The 19,744-nt window shown below is 43.1% G+C and overlaps 1 protein-coding gene across 1 annotated transcript; it reads right to left on the bottom strand.

The window, feature by feature from the left end:
* Positions 1 to 15,104: 15,104 nt before the first annotated feature.
* Positions 15,105 to 18,272, bottom strand: LOC135111187 (uncharacterized). Its single transcript, XM_064024268.1, has 5 exons — positions 17,989 to 18,272; positions 17,115 to 17,219; positions 16,794 to 16,906; positions 16,373 to 16,582; positions 15,105 to 15,768 (listed from the first exon to the last, which is right to left on the bottom strand). Exons 1-5 carry the CDS (start codon positions 18,029 to 18,031, stop codon positions 15,331 to 15,333), a joined length of 909 nt encoding a protein of 302 aa, XP_063880338.1. The 5' UTR covers positions 18,032 to 18,272; the 3' UTR covers positions 15,105 to 15,330.
* Positions 18,273 to 19,744: the final 1,472 nt, after the last annotated feature.

Raw genomic sequence — 19,744 nt, 5'->3', positions numbered from 1 at the left:
TTTTAATGGTTTGTTTTGGGATATGCATTACATCTTGGGAGTGAATATAAATTTTGTTATAACCAAAATACATTTTCTTTATAGAATAACAAATACCTGTCTCTGCAGGAAGAAGTTGCTTGCCCGCCAAGACAAAATTTTTAATAACTGATAGTCTGAGAGGCGGAAAAACTGAGGGAGGTCGGAAGTTGAGAAATGATGAAATGGAAGAGAGATGTGTTATGTTACATGACGCGTGGAATAGAAACTCCACAGAGGCGAGTTCGGGGGTTAGCAGAAACAACAGATGCTAACTCAATTAAGACTGCCGCGTACATACCATATAGCTGCAGCCGTTAGAGTGTTACGCTATACAGTAATTCAGCTCATTATGTTGATCATGCTGATGAAAACCGACGCTGTTTTTTTTTTTTTTACAGCTATGTTACCGCTGCGAGAAGTGAAAAATTAACCTACCATAGTAAACAGTTTCCGGAGCAGGTTTTGCAGACCAGGAATAGATTTCTTGTGTGAATACCTTTGTACTGTAGAAAACAAGCTAGAAATTATGTAGACCCACTAAGTAGTCATGTAAGCACTAAAGAATGCAATCTTTTGCGTCGAAGTTAATTTTTTGTTTGATAATGACATAATTTAGACCGTGCGAGTTGTGGAAAATTTTATTAGATTGTATGAAAAAAAGATTAAACACTTGGTTGCTTTCACACATCCCGCGCCGCTTCCACCGCCTCGGGTCCTGGAGAGCCTTGTTGTCTTGCCCAAGTTTGAAGGTTTAAACCACAGCTGCTGCCGCGTCGCACAGCCAGACTTACCCACTTTGAGAAACGCAATATATCTGCCTGTCTGCTTTATCCAACCATCCTCTCATCCATCCATCCGTCCATCCATCCGTCTGTCTATCTGTGTCTGTCATCACATCGCATCACACATCACCCAACCAGTCACACATCAGAAAGCGGACTCTCGCCAGCCACTCTGGGAGCAGCATCTCCCTCACAACACCTCGCTGCTCCTCCGCCGCCATTACTCTTAAACTAAATTACGTCGCTTGTAAGTCAGCAAACAAACAGAAAGTCGCGTAGCTTGGAGCTTTAAACACACACACACACACACACACACACACACACACACACACACACACACACACACACACACACACACACACACACATATACACATATACACATCCCACCTTTCTTTTCCTCGTCCTCTTCGTTCCTTCTCTTCGTTCCACAGTTGTTCTCTCCTCTTCCTCTCTTCCTCTCTCTCCCGTGCTGTCTCCGTGCCGAGTTCCGAGAGGTGGAGAAGAATGGGCGTCGTGAAGGAGCTGTGGGTGTGGATTACCTCCTCCGGGGATTGGAACGCCCTGCTGGATGGTGTTTATTCTCGTCTTCAAACGACTGGAGACAAACGAGCTGGAAAGGCGTCGTGTCAGGTACCCGCCATGGTGTGTGTGTGTGTGTATGTGTGTGTGTGTGTGTGGAAATAAAAGATAATCCAAATAACAGCAATAAGACATCTGTTGCTTTTATTTCGAAACTATCAGTGAATAAAATGTATCGCTGTGAAAGAAAGTTCAGGTTATTTTTGTCGTCGTCTTCAGTGCCATGTTTGCGTTCGTGAGTGTCAGGTGGAGGAAAAAATGTTTTGATGAATTCGTTTATACGCTGCCCTCTCTTTTATTGTGCCATTCTTTCAGTGCCTTCCAAAGATTTAGGAAGCTGCTTTGTGCCTCGTCAATAATAATTAAATAAAAAAAAGCTTATTTTCGCCTTACTTGAGAGAGAGAGAGAGAGAGAGAGAGAGAGAGAGAGAGAGAGAGAGAGAGAGAGAGAGAGAGAGAGAGAGAGAGAGAGAGAGAGAGAGAGAGAGAGAGAGAGAGAGAGAGAATTACGGATGACGTTATGAACATGATGATAGCGATTATGAACTGGAGAAAGAGGAAGCTGTAGTTAGCATACCTCTTTGCGTGTTCCCAGAGGCTGCACGGTTGCTGAGGGAGAGTGCACGGTTGCTGTGGTTCTCTGGACAGGGCAATATGTCGGGTGGCTCAAGGCGGCAAGAACTTAGATACCCTCTCCACCTTCCCCCAATTCCTCGAACTATCGATGCTGAGCGGAATTTTCATAAGCTGTAAACTTGTATATATAGTTTTTTGTGTTCTGTGAATTTGAAGAGTCAGGAGTGGATGTATTATTCGATTTTCCTGATCAGGTGTTAGGTTGGGATATTTTAACGCTTTTTTGTAGGTCATTTGGTTCATGACTCGTTCCTTCATATGTACTCGCTTTAGTTCCTTCTTTACAAATAATGCTTCTACTCACATCACAAGCTTTCTATTCCTTGCTTCTACTAATGCTAACACCACACGAGCATTCTTAATACCGGTAGCTACTTGAGTCTCTGGCAGTGCTTTATTTTCATCAAGAACCCAAGGACATCATTGTTCCTGTACAAATTATGCAGTACAACTTCGCAAATTCGTGTTTCAGCATACTGCTTCCGGCTTGGCAAATTCCAGTACCGCCACAATTTAGTATACCAGGTTTCTTTTAGCATTCCACGTTTCCGGCGATGAAATCCCGGGAGGCCAGACTTGCATTTCCTGCCTTGAACATCTTAGCGCAGATTCTGGTAAAGTAATAATTGTTTTTGCTTTAATTGCGTGCAGAATTTGACCATGTGTTCAGATAGCGGAGGGGGTGCAGGAAATAACGAACTGCTGTTGACTCCCTCGTGTGTGTGTGTGTGTGTGTGTGTGTGTGTGTGTGTGTCTGTATGTGTGTGTGTGTGTTGGTTGGTAATTTGTAAGCCTTCCATTCATCTCATTTCCTCCGATATTGGTTTTCATTTAGGCAGATGTAGGTATTGGGAAAGGAGATGGGATTAAAGTACAGTAGTATCCTCTCTCTCTCTCTCTCTCTCTCTCTCTCTCTCTCTCTCTCTCTCTCTCTCTCTCTCTCTCTCTCTCTCTCTCTCTCTCTCTCTCTCTCTCTCTCTCTCTCTCTCTCTCTCTCGTAGCGCTATATATTACTACCATCCTACACACACACACCCACGCACACACACATATTGTAGTAAATTTAATCTATTAGTTACGGGTGAGATAGAGAGAGAGAGAGAGAGAGTGCGTGGGTGTGTGTGTGTAGGATGGTAGTAATATATAGCGCTACGAGAGAGAGAGAGAGAGAGAGAGAGAGAGAGAGAGAAAGCTAGAATCAGTCGGCAAATCCTTTCTCACTCCCTACCTACCAGCAAAATGTGCAAATATAGAGCACAGCATTGCCTTGCCGTAAGAAACTGCACCCATACACTATGCAGACCACATCCTTTAGTTTAAATAATAGGAAGAAAGCGCCGCATGACCGAAGCTGTGCCGAGAGAAATTCAATTATTGATGATTAACTCCAAAAATACTTTAACGCTTGTCTTCAGAGGCCACAGAGACGAGTAATCTGTTTCTCATACGTGTTATTACCCCATTGATGCTGTAGATGGTATAGGATCCTCGTTAAAATAGCAGTAGGATCTTGGAAACACCCTTTAAAATTCCATTATTTCCTTATGTAAGAGATGCCGCGGCCAAGGGCATTAACAAAGGCTGAAAAGACTGAAGATGCAGTTCACTATTGGTTGTTGAAAGTAAGTTAAGATCAGGGGACTAAACGTTTGAGAATACGATCTTTGTCTTTAATACACGCCTCCGCAAACGCCCGCTGCACTTCGTCACTTGATACACATTCCGGCCGACAGGATTCAGAGTAACTTTGCCATCGAGCAGCTAATGAATGGGACCCTCCGTCAGTTTGGCCTAAAGGGTCTGTGAGGAGTCTATCAAAGCCCTTGGTTGTCCCATCGTGAAGCCAGACCACTCTAGACTGAATCCTCAATAACATGGTCAACTTCCTCTTCCTCCTTCTCCCTCCTTCTCCTCCTCCTGCTCCTCCTCCTCCTTCTCCTTCTCCTCCTTCTCCTCCTCCTCCTTGTTCTTTTCTTGTTCCCATTCTTGCTCTTTTTTTCTTTTCGTGTTCTTATTTTCTTTTTGTTCTTGTTCTTTTCTTGTTACACACACACACACACACACACACACACACACACACACACACACACACACACACACACACACACACACACACACACACACACACACACTCCGATGACCCTGTTACTGCTATAGTTTTTTTTTTTTAAACATTTTGAACATTGTAAAGATTATCGCATGCCTACACACAAAAAAATAAAATAAAATAAAATAAATAAATAATAAATAAATAAAAGACAATGGAAAGTTAATCTCGTCCCTTTCTAAAAGTACAAAACTATGTATTTAAGAAACTTTACCTTAAAAAAAAAAAAAGTCTAAAAGTTGAGTAATTATGAAGTAGTGTAGAAGTGTAACACCATCACGAAGTAAACACATTACTTCACCACACTTTGGCGCAACACTCAACGACGCACCTCCTCACGTAAACACCCTAACACTACTATCCTGTTGCCGGGTTACACTTATGACAACACGTAAATCATCCTCTCCCTCAGTGGAAATTCCCCGTAAACCTAAATACCTAGCGCTTTTAGCCAGGAGCGGCGCGAAGAGGTGTATCAGTGCGTTGAGGAGAGGCATGCACGAGAGGGATATGAGGGGTACTGGTTGGGCGGGAAAGGAAAGAAGGAAAGGGGCGTCGCCAAGAGAGTTTTATTGGGGAGGAAATAACACCTCGTAAGTCAGCCGTAAAAGAGGCAGAGGAGAGAGAGAGAGAGAGAGAGAGAGAGAGAGAGAGAGAAGAGAGAGAGAGAGAGAGAGAGAGAGAGAGAGAGCGCACTTTCCTAATAACACTGAATATTTTTGTTTCATTACAAATTCATGTTTCTTTTGTCTTATCTGTTATTTTTATGTTGTGATATTGTTGTTGTTATTGTTGTTGTTATTGTTGTTGTTGTCCTCTCACCCGGTGTGGTAGGTGTGGTGGTAGTACAAATAGTGGTAGAGAATGTGCTGTAGGTGGTAGTGGAGGAAAAGATACTGGTAGGGATGGTTGAAATGGTGGTAGCAGTGGTAGTAGTAATAGTAATGGTGGTGATGGTGGTGGTGGTGGTTGTAACCGTGAAAAGTGTCCTCATTTGCATCCGCTTTCCCTGCGTTCTCGTAAGGGCCAATAGATCTGCTGCGATTTGTTCTTCCCTTGTGTTCCTTTGTGTTCTCCGTTACGTGACTCGTCCTTTGACTTTATCTTGTTAAATTATCCGCTTTTAATGTTATCACGGCCTACACTCCCCGACTCTCTCTCTCTCTCTCTCTCTCTCTCTCTCTCTCTCTCTCCTCTCTCTCTCTCTCTCTCTCTCTCTCTCTCTCACCGAGGCCAATGGTGATGGTCAAGGAAGAGCTGTGTGGAGAGGAAGGGACTTGAGTGGATAGAATGAAGTGGATTGTGCTATCTTGAAATGTTGATTGCCAGTCTTATAAAATAATTACACCCTTGCAGAGAGAGAGAGAGAGAGAGAGAGAGAGAGAGAGAGAGAGAGAGAGAGAGAGAGAGAGAGAGAGAGACATAAAGATCCACTCCTGTCATTATCTCATAAGGGAGGCAGTGAACAATTAATATCTCAGACAACCCACACCGCTCCTCTCGTGTCCTCTCGCCACAAACCCTTCATTACCCTCCACCCACCTTTGACTTCTCCTTTAAGACACCACTCCCTTTTTTCCTCACACCAGAAGGAAGCAGACGTCATGTACCCTGCCATTGTCTAATCTGCAACATGTTTTTATATTCATGACTGTGTAAACACCCTTCAACTTACATATTGTATTACATGATGCATTGAACACGACAGTCTTAATTGCTTATGAAAGAACAGCCGGAAATGTGTTTTAAAGACTTCCATTAATGTTTACAAGTGCAGGACGCGTGGTAAGAGAGGAGACAGGAGTGTGATGTGGAGGCTTCGGAAAGATTATACTGGGGAAGGACAAATGTTCCTTCATCTGATAACGAACGATTCAGATGCTCCCTTCAGATGAATTATTAACGTTTATAGATAGATAGATAAAAAGATAGATTGTCAAACACACACACACACACACACACACACACACACACACACACACACACACACACACACACAGAGAGAGAGAGAGAGAGAGAGAGAGAGAGAGAGAGAGAGCCGTCTGCAAGTTGAGAGCTTTATTATTTAAGACCGCTTCAGAAATGTGTCAGACAAGATTTCTCACTTGGGAGGAATACATATTTTTAAGAGACTTCAATAATTAAATGGTAAGGACATCTACCAGAGATACACAGAAATCTTCTCGAAAGATCTTGAAAGTGATGACATCGTAAAAAGTAAAACTATACGAAATAAAAACGAAGTATGCCAGTGAGTTGTCGATTGAATCAGTGTAAATATTTGTTTCATTTTACATTTGTTTGAGTGACAAGTCAATGATCAACATCCAGTTACCATCAGGAAGTGAAGCGAGACGCACAGCTAACAAGTTCGGGAGGATAGTTTCCTCGAAGTAGCGGGACAGCAGTGTGTAATGCAGCTTGGGAACGGAGGCCGAGACACTTGAATACATCTGCGTGAGGAGGTGACTTAATGAGGAGCCCTGACTCACAGCTCACTAATTAGCTGTGCGCATACCTGGTCTGCTGGATTTTTTTTTATTATAGTAGATGACTAATTCCATGGGACAGTACACTACCTTCACTACTCGTATGCTCCTCCCTCGCGTCCTCATTGCCCCACGCTCCCGGCATGCTGGCTTCCCCCAAGAGCCAAAGCACAGGGAGTTTTGAGGGAAATGTAAAGCGAGTTGGAACGTGTAGTTAAAGCAATATAGAGCTTTTCATTGCACATTACCACCAAGGCCACTCAAGGTGTTGTGAAGCGCGGCATTAACGCAGTAAGGTCAACCAGTTACATTCTTCTGTAGGAAAGTATCTTTGATGGATGGGAGTAAATATTTCATTGAACTCCATACACTCTCAAACCAAGAAAATCTTTCTGAAACCAACAGTGAACCATTTTCCGTGTTCACAATTAACGTGTCTCGTAATACACGCACCTCCACCAGAGCTCGCTGAAACTCTAGAGGAAATTGAAATCTTAAAAATCATAATACGGATGAGGATGATCACATTATACTCGAAATTCTGAAATGGATGCCGCCTCTTTCTCCGTGAATTGTTTCTTTTTTTCCCTTCATCATCTCCTCTGAAACATACCTATCTCGACTATCATCCTCATCCACAAATTTGTTTAATCTTTTAAAGCTCCCTGGCGACTCAGCACAAGCAACCTGATTACTTAGTACTACGAATATATAATGTGACGTAAAGGAGTGTTGTCCAGGAAGCGTAGTGTCGTAATATGTAGAGTAATATGGTGTGCTGCGCGGAGGGTGACAGAAAATGAATGTATGGTAATGGTAACGACACAGAGACAGCACACAGCTTCCCTCAGACGGGCAGGGCAAAGGACATGGTAATGAAGGCCGGGCCATTTAGAGGGACACGCAGTGAGGGAGGGAGAGAGACGCGGGTTATAAAGCACCACCTGGGGGAGAGAGGCGGTGTAGAGGAAGTCACTATTCTGCCTCCCTGTGCTCTCTGCAGTAAGGGAAGGCAAATGGTGGAAGGCAGATTTCTGTGGCCATGAGAAGATACACACCCGCGGTACATAGTCTTGCATGGAAGCTAAAACGTATGAATAGAGATATATTTGGAAATACTTGCTTTCATCTTTTCTCTCGTGCCACTTCGCTTTTACTGAGAGAAAAGGAAAGAGTGGGGATGCTGTACAGTTCATAGGTGTATGTATATGAGAGAGAGAGAGAGAGAGAGAGAGAGAGAGAGAGAGAGAGAGAGAGAGAGAGAGAGAGAGAGAGAGAGAGAGATTTGCTTTGCTTTAAAAATGGTGAAAAAATTGTGAGCTCGGCTTTGATTTGTTTTACTGAACTCTTTATTCAAATCTGATTTTTACTGCTTTGCTTGCCAACGAGTTATTCAATGGTGAAGTGTTTGGGTCAAAACTTTTAAAGCAACATGAAACTGAAGCAATTAGCAAAAAAAAAAGAGCAACAGTAACACGATTGGGGTATCCTTGCAAAACAATAATAAAAAAAAAACTTAGTCTACTTTCACATCATAAAGAAAGATTATGTTTGCACAGTGAATTCCAAGGCGATCTGAAGGCAGCCTTTACATGTTGGTTGTGTTTCAGTGTTTCGAGTCAATGCTTCAGGTACAAGGTGTTCATTTTTTTTTTTTTTTTTTTGTAGGAGTATATTATTATTATTATTATTATTATTATTATTATTATTATTATTATTATTATTATTGTTGTTGTTGTTGTTGTTGTTATTATTATTATTTACATTGTTGCTGGACGTTTCCTCTTCCTTACAAATTATTCTCAGGCACACTACTCTTCTTGGCCTTACCAAAGTAGTTCATTTACTCTCCTTCAGGTTCCTTCTTATTTATTATATAGCGTGCAGTGTGTACTCGTGTTCCTCATTATTAGTACACAGCTTGCTACATTCTTCTGTATTAGTTGCACCATTACGACTTGATCAGGGAGAGTACATGGCGACCTTCATAATCTAATAATTAACGTACCAGCATTTCCTACTAAAAGCCACCAGAAATTTGGGACAACACAATTTTTGATAAGTTGTTGCCGATGTTGCCGTACGTCAATCTTTTCCCTCTTCCACATCACGAGTCACGCTAGCCTGGTGATCTGTTTCTGATTCCTTTTTGTGATGCTGTTCATTATTCATGTACATGCACTTTTCTTGGCAACTTAATTTGACTTGCCACTTACCAACAACACGTCTGCCTTATTTCCCGAGACATCGCACCTTCATCAACACTACTCAGTTTTCACAATCCCTGGAAACTGATATTCACTTGCGATGTAGTTGATGCTAGAAACTCTTGTCGGATCTCAGGCCCATACCTACACAAGATCACTGAGAAAGCTATCTTAGATTTTACCGATTCTGAGAAGTAGGTACAGTATTATTATTATTAACATGTGCCGTCAGAGATAACTTTGTCATTTCCTAATTGTCCTTCATTGAGGGACTCGTCTCATCTTGTTTGGGTTCCGACACTAAACTATTTGTTACGAATTCAACAAATCCTCAGAAAATGTAACTGTATCACTGGACTGTCTGCTGTGGTCTTTCCTGAGTCTTACCCTCACTGTCATAGATCTGTTTATTTGTGAGAAGAAAAAAAAAAAAGAAATGTAAAAAAACCCCACATAATTTTCGCTCCCCAAAAAGTTCGGCGAAAAGAGATCACGTTGTATTGCCGAGTCTAGTTCCGGAAGTGTCAAGATACTTCTCTTTTTATCAAGTTCAAGGTGCAAGGGAGAGGAACAGTAGGCAGTTTACCAGTGAAAAGAATGAAAAGTGAAGATTAAAGAGTCATGGCTTGACAGTCACGTAATATCACTGAAAAACAATCCACGTTTTTGCACCTTTGACCTTCATGTTTGCGTCCCTGGGCGGGCAGATGTCCGGATGGAAGGACTTTCCCCGCCTTGGCTCAGTCACCTGGTACATGTCCAGTTTTCCGCATCGCTAATGAAGTACGGAGATTGGCTGGGGACGTACCTAATGGTCCTGTTTTGCTTCTCCCCAAAGACCAACACCCGCCACAGCTTCCCTCCGCACCACTACGCTGTTATGGTTTGGTTTTCTGATCACTTGAGCGTCCACTACCAAATAGAGAAGGCCTTAAATATACTGTTATTTCATAAACTTTTTCACTCGTATATCCAACTCCATTTCACCATTTCTTAACCTCCTACTCCCTCTTCGCTATGGAATGACGAAGTTTTAGGAAATTCTACTTTTCCTTCTTGTATTTAATCTCGTTGACTAACTTTCCTCTTACTGCCAACTGTATATGTATTAGGAACATAATAAAAAAAAAATTTAAAAAAAAACAGGGAAGCTACAGAGAGGCATCAGACCTACACGTGGTAGTTTCTGTTCAACACTGAAACGACGAGCGACCCAACAGGATTTGAATACGTGCGCGATATTACTATGTTTCTGTTATGCGAGGAGGCGAGGACCTGCCACTTGCATATCGGGTCAATACCAGGCGCTGTACAATACCAGTTTAACTCCTACTCCCTCCTCCTCCTCCAGGTGTAGCGGCCCCCAGACCTCGAGAGTACAGGACTTTGCTGATAACGATATTTTGGCCGCGGACAGCCAGCGTTATCGGCAAGCTCAGCACGCCATCAATGTTGTTTACCTTGCACAGCTTATCCGCTTCGCCTGCACGCCTATTGATTTTTTGTTGTTTGTTTCCTCGTGACTCCAATATCAAAATGTACGGCGCAGTAGTAGTGTTTGCGTATATCTTACAGTTTTTGATAGCGAGTAGTTTATTTATATATTTTTTTTTTTTACCATCGTGACGCAAAATATTACGTCCTTCAATTTTCCAGGTAAACGGCTTTTTCGTTAATATTACACGCTGATGCTGCTGGAACCTCTGAAAAAAGATTGAAAATAAAAAGACTTGTTTCCTCTCTCTCTCTCTCTCTCTCTCTCTCTCTCTCTCTCTCTCTCTCTCTCTCTCTCTCTCTCTCTCTCTCTCTCTCTCTCTCTCTCTCTCTCTCTCTCTCTCTCTCTCTCTCTCTTCTGTTCAGTCCTGTCTGTAAATTGTAGTGTCCTCTTGCCAACTTATTGTGTCCATTCTTTTCTTTTCTCCGGGCTCTCGCTCACTCGTGATGGGGGTTCACTGTCCTATGTCTCACCTCCTGGTCTGCCTCACAAGTAACTTCCGCCATGAGATACAGTGTGATCCCTCATCGTGGTGTGTGGTGGTGCCCTGTGCTACACCTGGTATTTTCTCTCTCTTTCCTGTGTATTCGTTTTCCTTTTGTTTGTGATTCTCTCTTTTATTTCACTCATACATGGCCGTTTATTTATTTTTTTTTCTCTCTCTCTCTCTGGACTTGCTGTGTTCTGTTGGTCATATGCTTCTACATTTTCTTTCTTTTTTGTTTTATTTTCTCTTTTTGGGTCTCTTTTACTTCACTGAGGTTTAATCTGGTCTTCTTTTTATTTCCTTTTTTTTGTAGTTCGGTTTTATAAATTTTTCTTTCTTTCCTCTTTCATTTTTTTTTTTTTTTCAATCGGTTTTAGTGGATTTCTTGGTATATGCAGGGTAAAGGAAGATGTTGATGGTCCGCTTTATGTTCCGGCCATGTGTTCGCTTTGTATTTCGTCATCACGTCGCGGCAGTAGAGTACAATACACACGACAACGGCTCTTACGCTTCTTGTAATATATATTCTGTGTCATTCCCGTTCAGTATCCCAATATGTTTACAAGGTTAGTTCTAGTGTGATGATCTTTCCTCTGTCTTTGACGTTAGGATGGTTCATATTCTACTCATATTGTTTTAGTAATCTCTTTTACTCCTGAACCTTTATTTTCTGTTTCATCTTTAATCAAATGAAAAAGAAAATACCTGGGTAAATATTCCTAACTGCAACCAGAATAGAACAAGAAATAACGGGTTCAAGCTTGAAAAATTTAGGTTTAAGAAAGAGATAGGAAGAAATTGGTTCTCAAATAGAGTGGTAGATATGTGGAACAGACTCAGTAATCATGTTGTTAGTGCTAGGACATTAGGGAGCTTTAAGAGAAGATTAGACGGGGTTTATGGATGGGGATGATAGGTGGAAATAGGTAGGTATATTTCATACAGGGGACTGCCACGTGTAAGCCTGGTCGCTTCTTGCAGCTTCCCTTATTTCTTATGTTCTTATGTTCTTAGGTTCCTGTGCTTCTGTAGATGAGGAATATCGCCAAACCTCAACTTAAAGAAAGAAAGGAAAAAATATATATATATTCCCTTTTCGTCAACAAGATACAAGCCCCAGCTGCCTCTTCCCTCCTTCTAAATCTCTCGGACGCTTTACTATGATGATGCTGAGACCCTTCTGGGCCGCCAAGGATCCCTTCACCACGCCTCCCGCTCTCTCTCAGATGTATGGCCACGCTGCTACAAATATCTGACTAGTATTTCATAGTGTTCATAGTAAGTAGTAGCGTAAGTCAGTTACCTTATTTCGCATCATGTTTACTTAAGATACGTATCCCTTGATGGTAATTCTGGGTAACACGTATCGTATCCTGAAATATATATCGAAAGTTTTTTTTTTTTTTTTCCCTCAATTAATGTGTTGCAGAAAGTGGCGGAAGGAACGTGAGAGGGAAGCCAACCCTGAAATGAAAACTTTCTTTACTTTGGAAAGAAGTTCACCGTCATTACTTTTGAAAATCTCCAACTTCCTTTCTGATCGTCAGGCAAATCCCTTCCTCGCTCCTTCCCTTCCTCCCTCTACCTGTGGAGTTGCACCTGTCCGTCTCTCTCTCTGTGTGTGTGTGTGTGTGTGTGTGTGTGTGTGTGTGTGTGTGTGTGTGTGTGTGTGTGTGTGTGTGTGTGTGTGTGTGTGTGTGTGTGTGTCTCTCTCTCTCTCCTCTCTCTCTCTCTCTCTCTCCTCTCTCTCTCTCTCTCTCTCTCTCTCTCTCTCTCTCTCTCTCTCTCTCTCTCTCTCTCTCTCTCTCTCTCTCTCTCTCTCTCTCTCTCGCACACACAAATCTGCCGTCCTTACCCCAAGCTCCCATTGCATCTCTCTCACCACCTGCGCCAGATGGCCGAGAAGGCAGGTGGCGAGATCGAGGGAATCGCTGACGAAAGCCCTTTGTGGTCGAGAGAGAGAGAGAGAGAGAGAGAGAGAGAGAGAGAGAGAGAGAGAGGGAGAGGTTGATGTGGTGGCAGGAAAGGAAAGGACGTAGGGATAAAGAGAAAGTCCATTCGAATACAAATCCCCGCCAAACTCCTCTGTCCTTGTGAGCGAACGGCAACTTCCAGCCAGCGTCACTTTCTGGAGTTGCGGTGAGTTAGTCCACCACCACCACTACCACCACCACCACCACCACCACCAGACCAACAACAGCAGCAGCCTTTACCTACTCGTGCTTCAATTTTTTTCTCTCTCTCCCTCTCTCCATTTTCATTCCAATGTGCAGTTCCTTCTCTTTCTTCTCTCCATGTACATTTTTTTTTCTTTTCACCTCTTCTTCTGTTCATTCGTTTTCTTTTTTTCCGACTTTCCTGCTGAAACTCATTCTCCTCTTCATTTTCGTTTTTTTTTTTTTCTCCTCCTCCTCCTCCTCCTCCTCCTCGTTTTCGCTCTCTTTTTCCACCTCCTCCATCCCCACCACCCCCCTTCTTCCCATCTCCAAACATTTTTATCATATCAATATTTCTCTAATATATTTTTCCATAACTTGTCAGGATTAGAAAGGGAACTTGCAACTCCACAGCAGGCGCAAAAAAACATCGTCCTGAATTTCTCATAGGTTGCTCAAGTAGGGCCGGTTGGGGTGTGTGGGGGGTGGAGGGGGGTAGTCCTATTGAGCGCTACTAAGGATGCCAAGAAAAAGACGACGTGCATGTGAAGGGTTTCTCTCTTACAGTCGTACATGCCTTTCTGATGCAGAGTAAAAAAAAAATAATAATAATAATAGTAAAAAAAATTGATAATGTATTAATTCTCTGCTTCCGCCTCCTCCCCCCCCCTCTCTTCCTCCTCTTCCTCCTTCCCTGTGCTATTGTTGTTCACTCCCTCTTCTTGTTCTCTGTGATGATTTTTTTTTTTTTATTTCTTTATTTATTTTTGTGGTTTATTTTGAGATGCACAGACTTTTTCGCCAGCAATGAATTATACATAGAATCTCTCTCTCTCTCTCTCTCTCTCTCTCTCTCTCTCTCTCTCTCTCTCTCTCTCTCTCTCTCTCTCTCTCTCTCTCTCTCTCTCTCTCTCTCTCTCTCTCTTATTCCCTTACATAATTTCATTTTCCACTCAAACTCTTCAATATCTACTCTCCGCACCCCTCGTCCTTCACTTCTTCCATCTTCTGCCTTCGCTCCTGTCGTTCATTCTCTATTTTCCATCCTCTCGTCTTCTTTGTTTTGAGAAGCACCTCTCTCCACCTCGTCCTGCCCCTGCACCACAACCTGTACTACTTCCCAGGGATCGGAGTCATCAAAGCACTTAAGAAACCTCTATTTTGTTAATCACGTTGTAACTCGCTCCATTACGGACACTCTCTAGGTCTTCCCATGCACGTTCAATATAAAATAAGTTCAAATTTCTTCACTCTCTGCCTGCCGCTTGTATTGGTCTGAATTCTTTGTCGTTTTGCACTGGAATTCGTTCTGTTCAAGGTGAGATAACGCACGTGCTTCCCTCGCGACACGATGGCGATTATTATAACGACATTCCGTTTTGGTTCATTCCCAAGCGTGTGCAATTCTTCTTTTTTTTTTTTTTTTAATGGGTGGTTGGTTCGTGTGTGTGTGTGTGTGTGTGTGTGTGTGTGTGTGTGTGTGTGTGTGTGTGTGTGTGCGTTCGATGCGTGCTTTCGTGCTTTCACCGCCCAATTAGCTCCATTAAGGAAGACAACGTTAGGTAATTATCTCGTGTTTCCCTCCTTCCACACACACACTCCCCTCACTTTTCTTCCTGCACACGCCTCTCCCTCTCCCCCCTCACCCTTCGTTCTCCCTCGCTCCAATCACTTCCTCACCCTTCGCCATCCCTTCCTTCCTTTCAATTGCGTACTTCATATTCAGACCGCATCTTCCTCTCTTTCTCTCCTACCGTTGCAGCCTCCTTGCCTCTTCTCTCATTTAATAAACAGAGAAGAGTAACACTAGAGAGGATGGAGAATGAATGACAGCAACGAAGGTAGAAGATGGAAGAAGTAAAGGACGAAGTGAGGGGAGAGTAGAGGTCGAAGAGGATGAGTGGAGAATGAAGTTATATAGGGAATAAGAGAAGATTGGAAAAGAGAGAGAGAGAGAGAGAGAGAGAGAGAGAGAGAGAGAGAGAGAGAGAGAGAGAGAGAGAGAGAGAGAGTTGAAATTCTATATACTGTATGTAGCCTACGTAGAAATATAGATAGATGTGAATATATGATTATGCTGTTCAGAAGATAGATAGATGGATAGACAGATAGAATTGAACACTGGGGAAGGTATTGGTTAGTACAGTCTTTACCTCTTTATTTACTCTCGGAAAACCGCTTCGATACTTAGTCGTGTAAATTGTGCATTTCTGTGTATTCCCTTATGTATTTACATGGCAATTGTGTCTTATCTTTATCGCAACAGTTCTCAGTTTTACAAGCAAGATTTGTTTACTTACAATAATACAAAGTAACTTCAAAAGGATGTTCAGTTACATTATACACATCATGGATAAGACGAGGGCGCCTCAGTCTTGCCAGGAGGACCAGCAGCCAGTGTAGGTGGCCAGTGGCTGGGGGCAGGCGGGCAAATCACAAGTAACATCCGGCCCCCACCCTCCCTCTGACTCCCATGTGCCGAGGTAGTGGGCGGCGTAGGGCGGCGGGAGGCACGTGTGGGCTCCGGGCAGTGCGCCGTTCAGGAAGGTCGCTGCGTCACTCAGGTGAGCTGTTATGCCGTTTTCTGAGGGCATCCCTACTGAGTTACAGGAACCGTTTTCAGCAGCGTGGGCGTGCTGAAGCGTGGGACTCCCTACATGTGCCGCCAGTGGGTAAGGAGAGGAGGTGGCTGGCGGAGGGTTTAGTCTGGAGCGCAGGTGTCTCAGGCCAGAGGGCTGTTCCCCCAGCAGCATGGCAGCCTCGCTCACCGCTACGCCAGGGTACAGCCGTGCGCGCATCGGCCACTTCTGGAAGAGTGAAGTGATGAACGACGTGATGAGTACGGAGAGACCAGCAGGGGATCGACTACACTGAGTTCTGGAACGGCTGGTTTTACATAGAATAATGTGCAGGACGGAAGGATGAACATAAGTAGCTTTACGAATATGTCATTGCCAGCATGCTATTTTTCAGTACATCGTGGTCTCCCTTGGACGGCAGCTTTGTGCTTACACGGGCACAGAGTAAGCGATATCCATGTTTTGCTGAATCGTTCAGGTCTTCTCCCTTTGTGTAACTCATGATCGGCCTTAATGCTGCGTGCCAGCCATCACAAGGATCAAACGCTTCATTATTGTTTTCCATATAAAAAATAACAAAGTAAAGCTACATTGTAGTGAACTGACAGCAAGGTTTTATGTATCTTTATTATAATTTGTGTTGTGTCTGTCTATTTATCTGTCTATCTATCTCCCTATCTATATATGTCTAGCTATCTACCTAACAGTATACCTACTCACCTATCTATTTACCTATCAATCTATTTCTGACATCCGCCAGAAGGGAAGTAAGTCACAGGTGCATCAAGAAAATATTTGCTATGCTCAGTCACAGTCTCTGTCCTCGTTTTACCTTGACAGGATGTAAGAGACCCTTCTGCGAACCCCTGGCGATAGACTCCATCTTCGGGTATTGGGCACGTTGCTCCACGCCTGCTGTTTTCACTCCGGCTGCAGCAGCTGTAGTGTTATTGTTGGTATCATGGGTGGTACGCAAGTCGTCCTCCTGCAGCATTTGTGACAAGTGGGAGATGTAGGTGGTAGCCAGCACCAGCACGTCCAGCTGTAATGCACGCCAGTGTTAGGTGGTTCTCTGTTATCATTCAGCTGGAGGCAGCAACAAAGCCAAGTGATGCCTGAGAAAAAAGTCATCTTGGGTTTGAACAAGTGCGGCAGAAGGACGAACACAGGCCACCCCAGGCAGTGGAGTTCATCTGTCCTGCCGTCCCGAGCACTGCCACGAAACGGCCCTGATTATTTAAGCAGTGACTCACCTTGGATAGTTTGGTGTTGGGTGGGACAGAGGGGATGGCTGCTTGTAGTTCCATGTAAGCTCTACGTAGACTCTCCACACGGGTCCTCTCCCTTAGAGCGTTCTTGGATGTGGCTGTTCGTGAAGCACTTCATTTCAACAAAACGTAGACACATGTGCATTGTGCCTTTAGCATTTAGAAAAACTATCAGAAGAATTGCCAACCATGACCAGACATAGTAGAGGAGATACTGATACTTTTCATTTGAGATGGAGTGCTGTCCTCTCCTGGACATTTGCCTCTTTAATAACTGCGCCTCTAATTATTGCATCACTCACTCACCTGTCCCCACCGCCTCGCCACTCTCCGCCTGTGTCGCGGCGCCGCACATAGGAGACATCAGGTCACGCCCTCTGCCACAATGTCTCCTGCTTGACCCGCCTGATCCTGCAAGGAAGCATTGAGTGGCTTGTCTTATCTGCTGCATATACTGTTTGATTCTGTGAACCATTTTACTCTTAAATTGAGGACAAGATGGCGCGTGATTTTTCTGAGATTATAACTGCGTTAGGCATATTAACTAGTTAATTGATTGATCAGTTTCCTTTTTTTTTTCTCAGGGTAACTAATCAACAGAATTCAAAACGCCCAGAAAGCTCGTGGCTGGAAAACTCTAGTTATTGTGCAGTTAAGGATTGGTCGCAGGAAACCTTGGTAAATTGGCTCAGCAGCACTCCCGCTGGCGCATCACAAACACACTCGTATATTGTGAGAAGAGCAACAGCGAGGGTGCATATTGGGCTGCCCTCGTTTGTCTCCTTGACCCATGCTTCTCACGTGCATGCTAGAGTGATAGTTTCCTCAGATATCCAGTCACCTATTCATCTGCCAGCCACTGAATGACTGGCTGTACGAGGGGCGCTGATGAGAAACGTGAAACACTACACCATGGCAGGGATATTGCTAGTCTTCGGTTTTACTCTGTGTGATTGTTTAAAAAAAAAAAAATCTAATAAATGTGTAATCTCAACCAGATGACTTGTAACTGGAAAAAAAAAGTCTTGGAAAAAAAATTACTGTAGATGTCTCCCGTTCATCTTTGTTCCCATGATAAAGTAACACACACACACACACACACACACACACACACACACACACACACACACACACACACACACACACACACACACACACACACACACACACACACACACACCTTTAAGTGCTGACTTGCCGGTCCTCCTGGGACGGCCTTCCATCCCTTCTCGGCACCGCGATGTGTGGCACTTTCCTTCTCGACGTTAAGTGTCACGCGCAATCACGGCTCCTTCCTGTCGCGCATGCTTCAGAAGCCTTAAAACACATCAGTTATTTCCTAATTATGTTTGCTAATGAACCTTCAAGAAAAGTTGAGTCTCGGTATGAATGAGCAGCACTCCCACGTGAGCAGTGCCCAGAGCCCACCAGTGCACGGTCGCGGTCACCAACACAACACTGGTGCCAGACACCTCACCCTTCCCTTTATGTGTGAGCATTCGTAGGATGGCAATTAGTCACCTGTCTAGTGGAGTCATATTCAGCGGAGAGAGACGTGGGGGCGGTGGGTGGGACTTGAAAGGTGGAGGGGGGAAGTAGAAAATTTCCCAGTAGTAGAAAAGGGAAGAAATAAACAGCAGTAATCTATTGTCCCTATCATGAAACGGACATTTTGCAGGAGTGTTATACCTTTATTGCAGTTTGCACGTGACTCGCGTTATAGAAAACAAGATCTTAACACCGCTTCCCGGATCTGAGCACACTCAAGCGTGACTGTAAGCCCATAGCCACGACACACTATATCCAGATAGAGTGAAGGAGGGGAGGAGAAGGGTGACACACACACACACACACACACACACACACACACACACACACACATACAGAGAGAGAGAGAGAGAGAGAGAGAGAGAGAGAGAGAGAGAGAGAGAGAGAGAGAGAGAGAGAGAGAGAGAGAGAATTATAAATAATTTATTCTGCAAAACTTTCACATCTTAGTTATCAGATTATACTTGTAAATAAAATAGAAAAATGCGTGTTTGACTCCCTACAGAAATCTCGAAACCAAACAAAACTTCACGTTACTTTATGTGATCTCTCCTCTGGGATCCCAAGACTGCCATAAGCTGCTGCATGTTCAAAGTTCTGATTCTGTCAAAAGTTATCAATAAAATACTATTCCCGAAATAGCGAGGGAAAGCAAGACCCCTCCACGGACATGAAATTGCCCTGACTCACGCCCCGAGCATTGCAGTCAGCAATCACTATGAAAAGAATACTCCATTTAGGACTTTAGGTCCATATTCTCCAACACTTCTGTGCAGCACCTCAACTACATTGAAAAGGCTCCACTTGAAGTTACACGGGTTTCTTAGGATGTTTTTTTTTTTTATTGTTCTAGTGACAGATTAACAAGATTTCTACATTATTAAGAGGAGAAACATTCTTGAGAACCCGGTTAGTTATCTATGTGGCCTTTGAAACTGGTCGTGGTGAGAAAGCGAAGCGTTTCTGAATACGGGTCTAAGTGCCATTGTCGTCACAGGTGCAGTTCGTTAAGTGAACACTGAGAGCATGACAAAATACACGTAGATACGGAGAATTTGATTGCACAGCTGAAAGTAAACAGCACTACAGTCATTTTATATTTTTGTAATCAAATCAGTAAATATTTAAGTTTTTCCTTTAACTAAACATTAAAATATTCATTGTGCAGTGATCGTCATTGAGTTCATAATGGTATATATATATATATATATATATATATATATATATATATATATATATATATATATATATATATATATATATATATATATATATATATATATATATATATATATAACATTTATTTATTTATTTGTTTATTTATTTATTTATTGATATATATAGAATGATAGACAGGAACGCTCACAACTATTATGAACAAAGCAAGA

Source organism: Scylla paramamosain, chromosome 21 (genome assembly GCF_035594125.1).
Source record: "Scylla paramamosain isolate STU-SP2022 chromosome 21, ASM3559412v1, whole genome shotgun sequence".
Lineage (NCBI taxonomy): Eukaryota > Metazoa > Arthropoda > Malacostraca > Decapoda > Portunidae > Scylla > Scylla paramamosain.
The sequence above is the reverse complement of the archived record's forward strand: the minus strand, read 5'-3'. Positions and strand labels throughout refer to the sequence as shown.

Coding starts and splice junctions, on each gene's coding strand:
- LOC135111187 (XM_064024268.1), bottom strand. CDS start 18,031: ATGGAAGGCCGTCCCAGGAGGACCGGCAAGTCAGCACTTAAAG. Junction 17,220..17,988: donor CGGCAAGTCAGCACTTAAAG/GTGTGTGTGTGT, acceptor GCTTCCTTGCAG/GATCAGGCGGGTCAAGCAGG. Junction 16,583..16,793: donor CCAACACCAAACTATCCAAG/GTGAGTCACTGC, acceptor CGTGCATTACAG/CTGGACGTGCTGGTGCTGGC.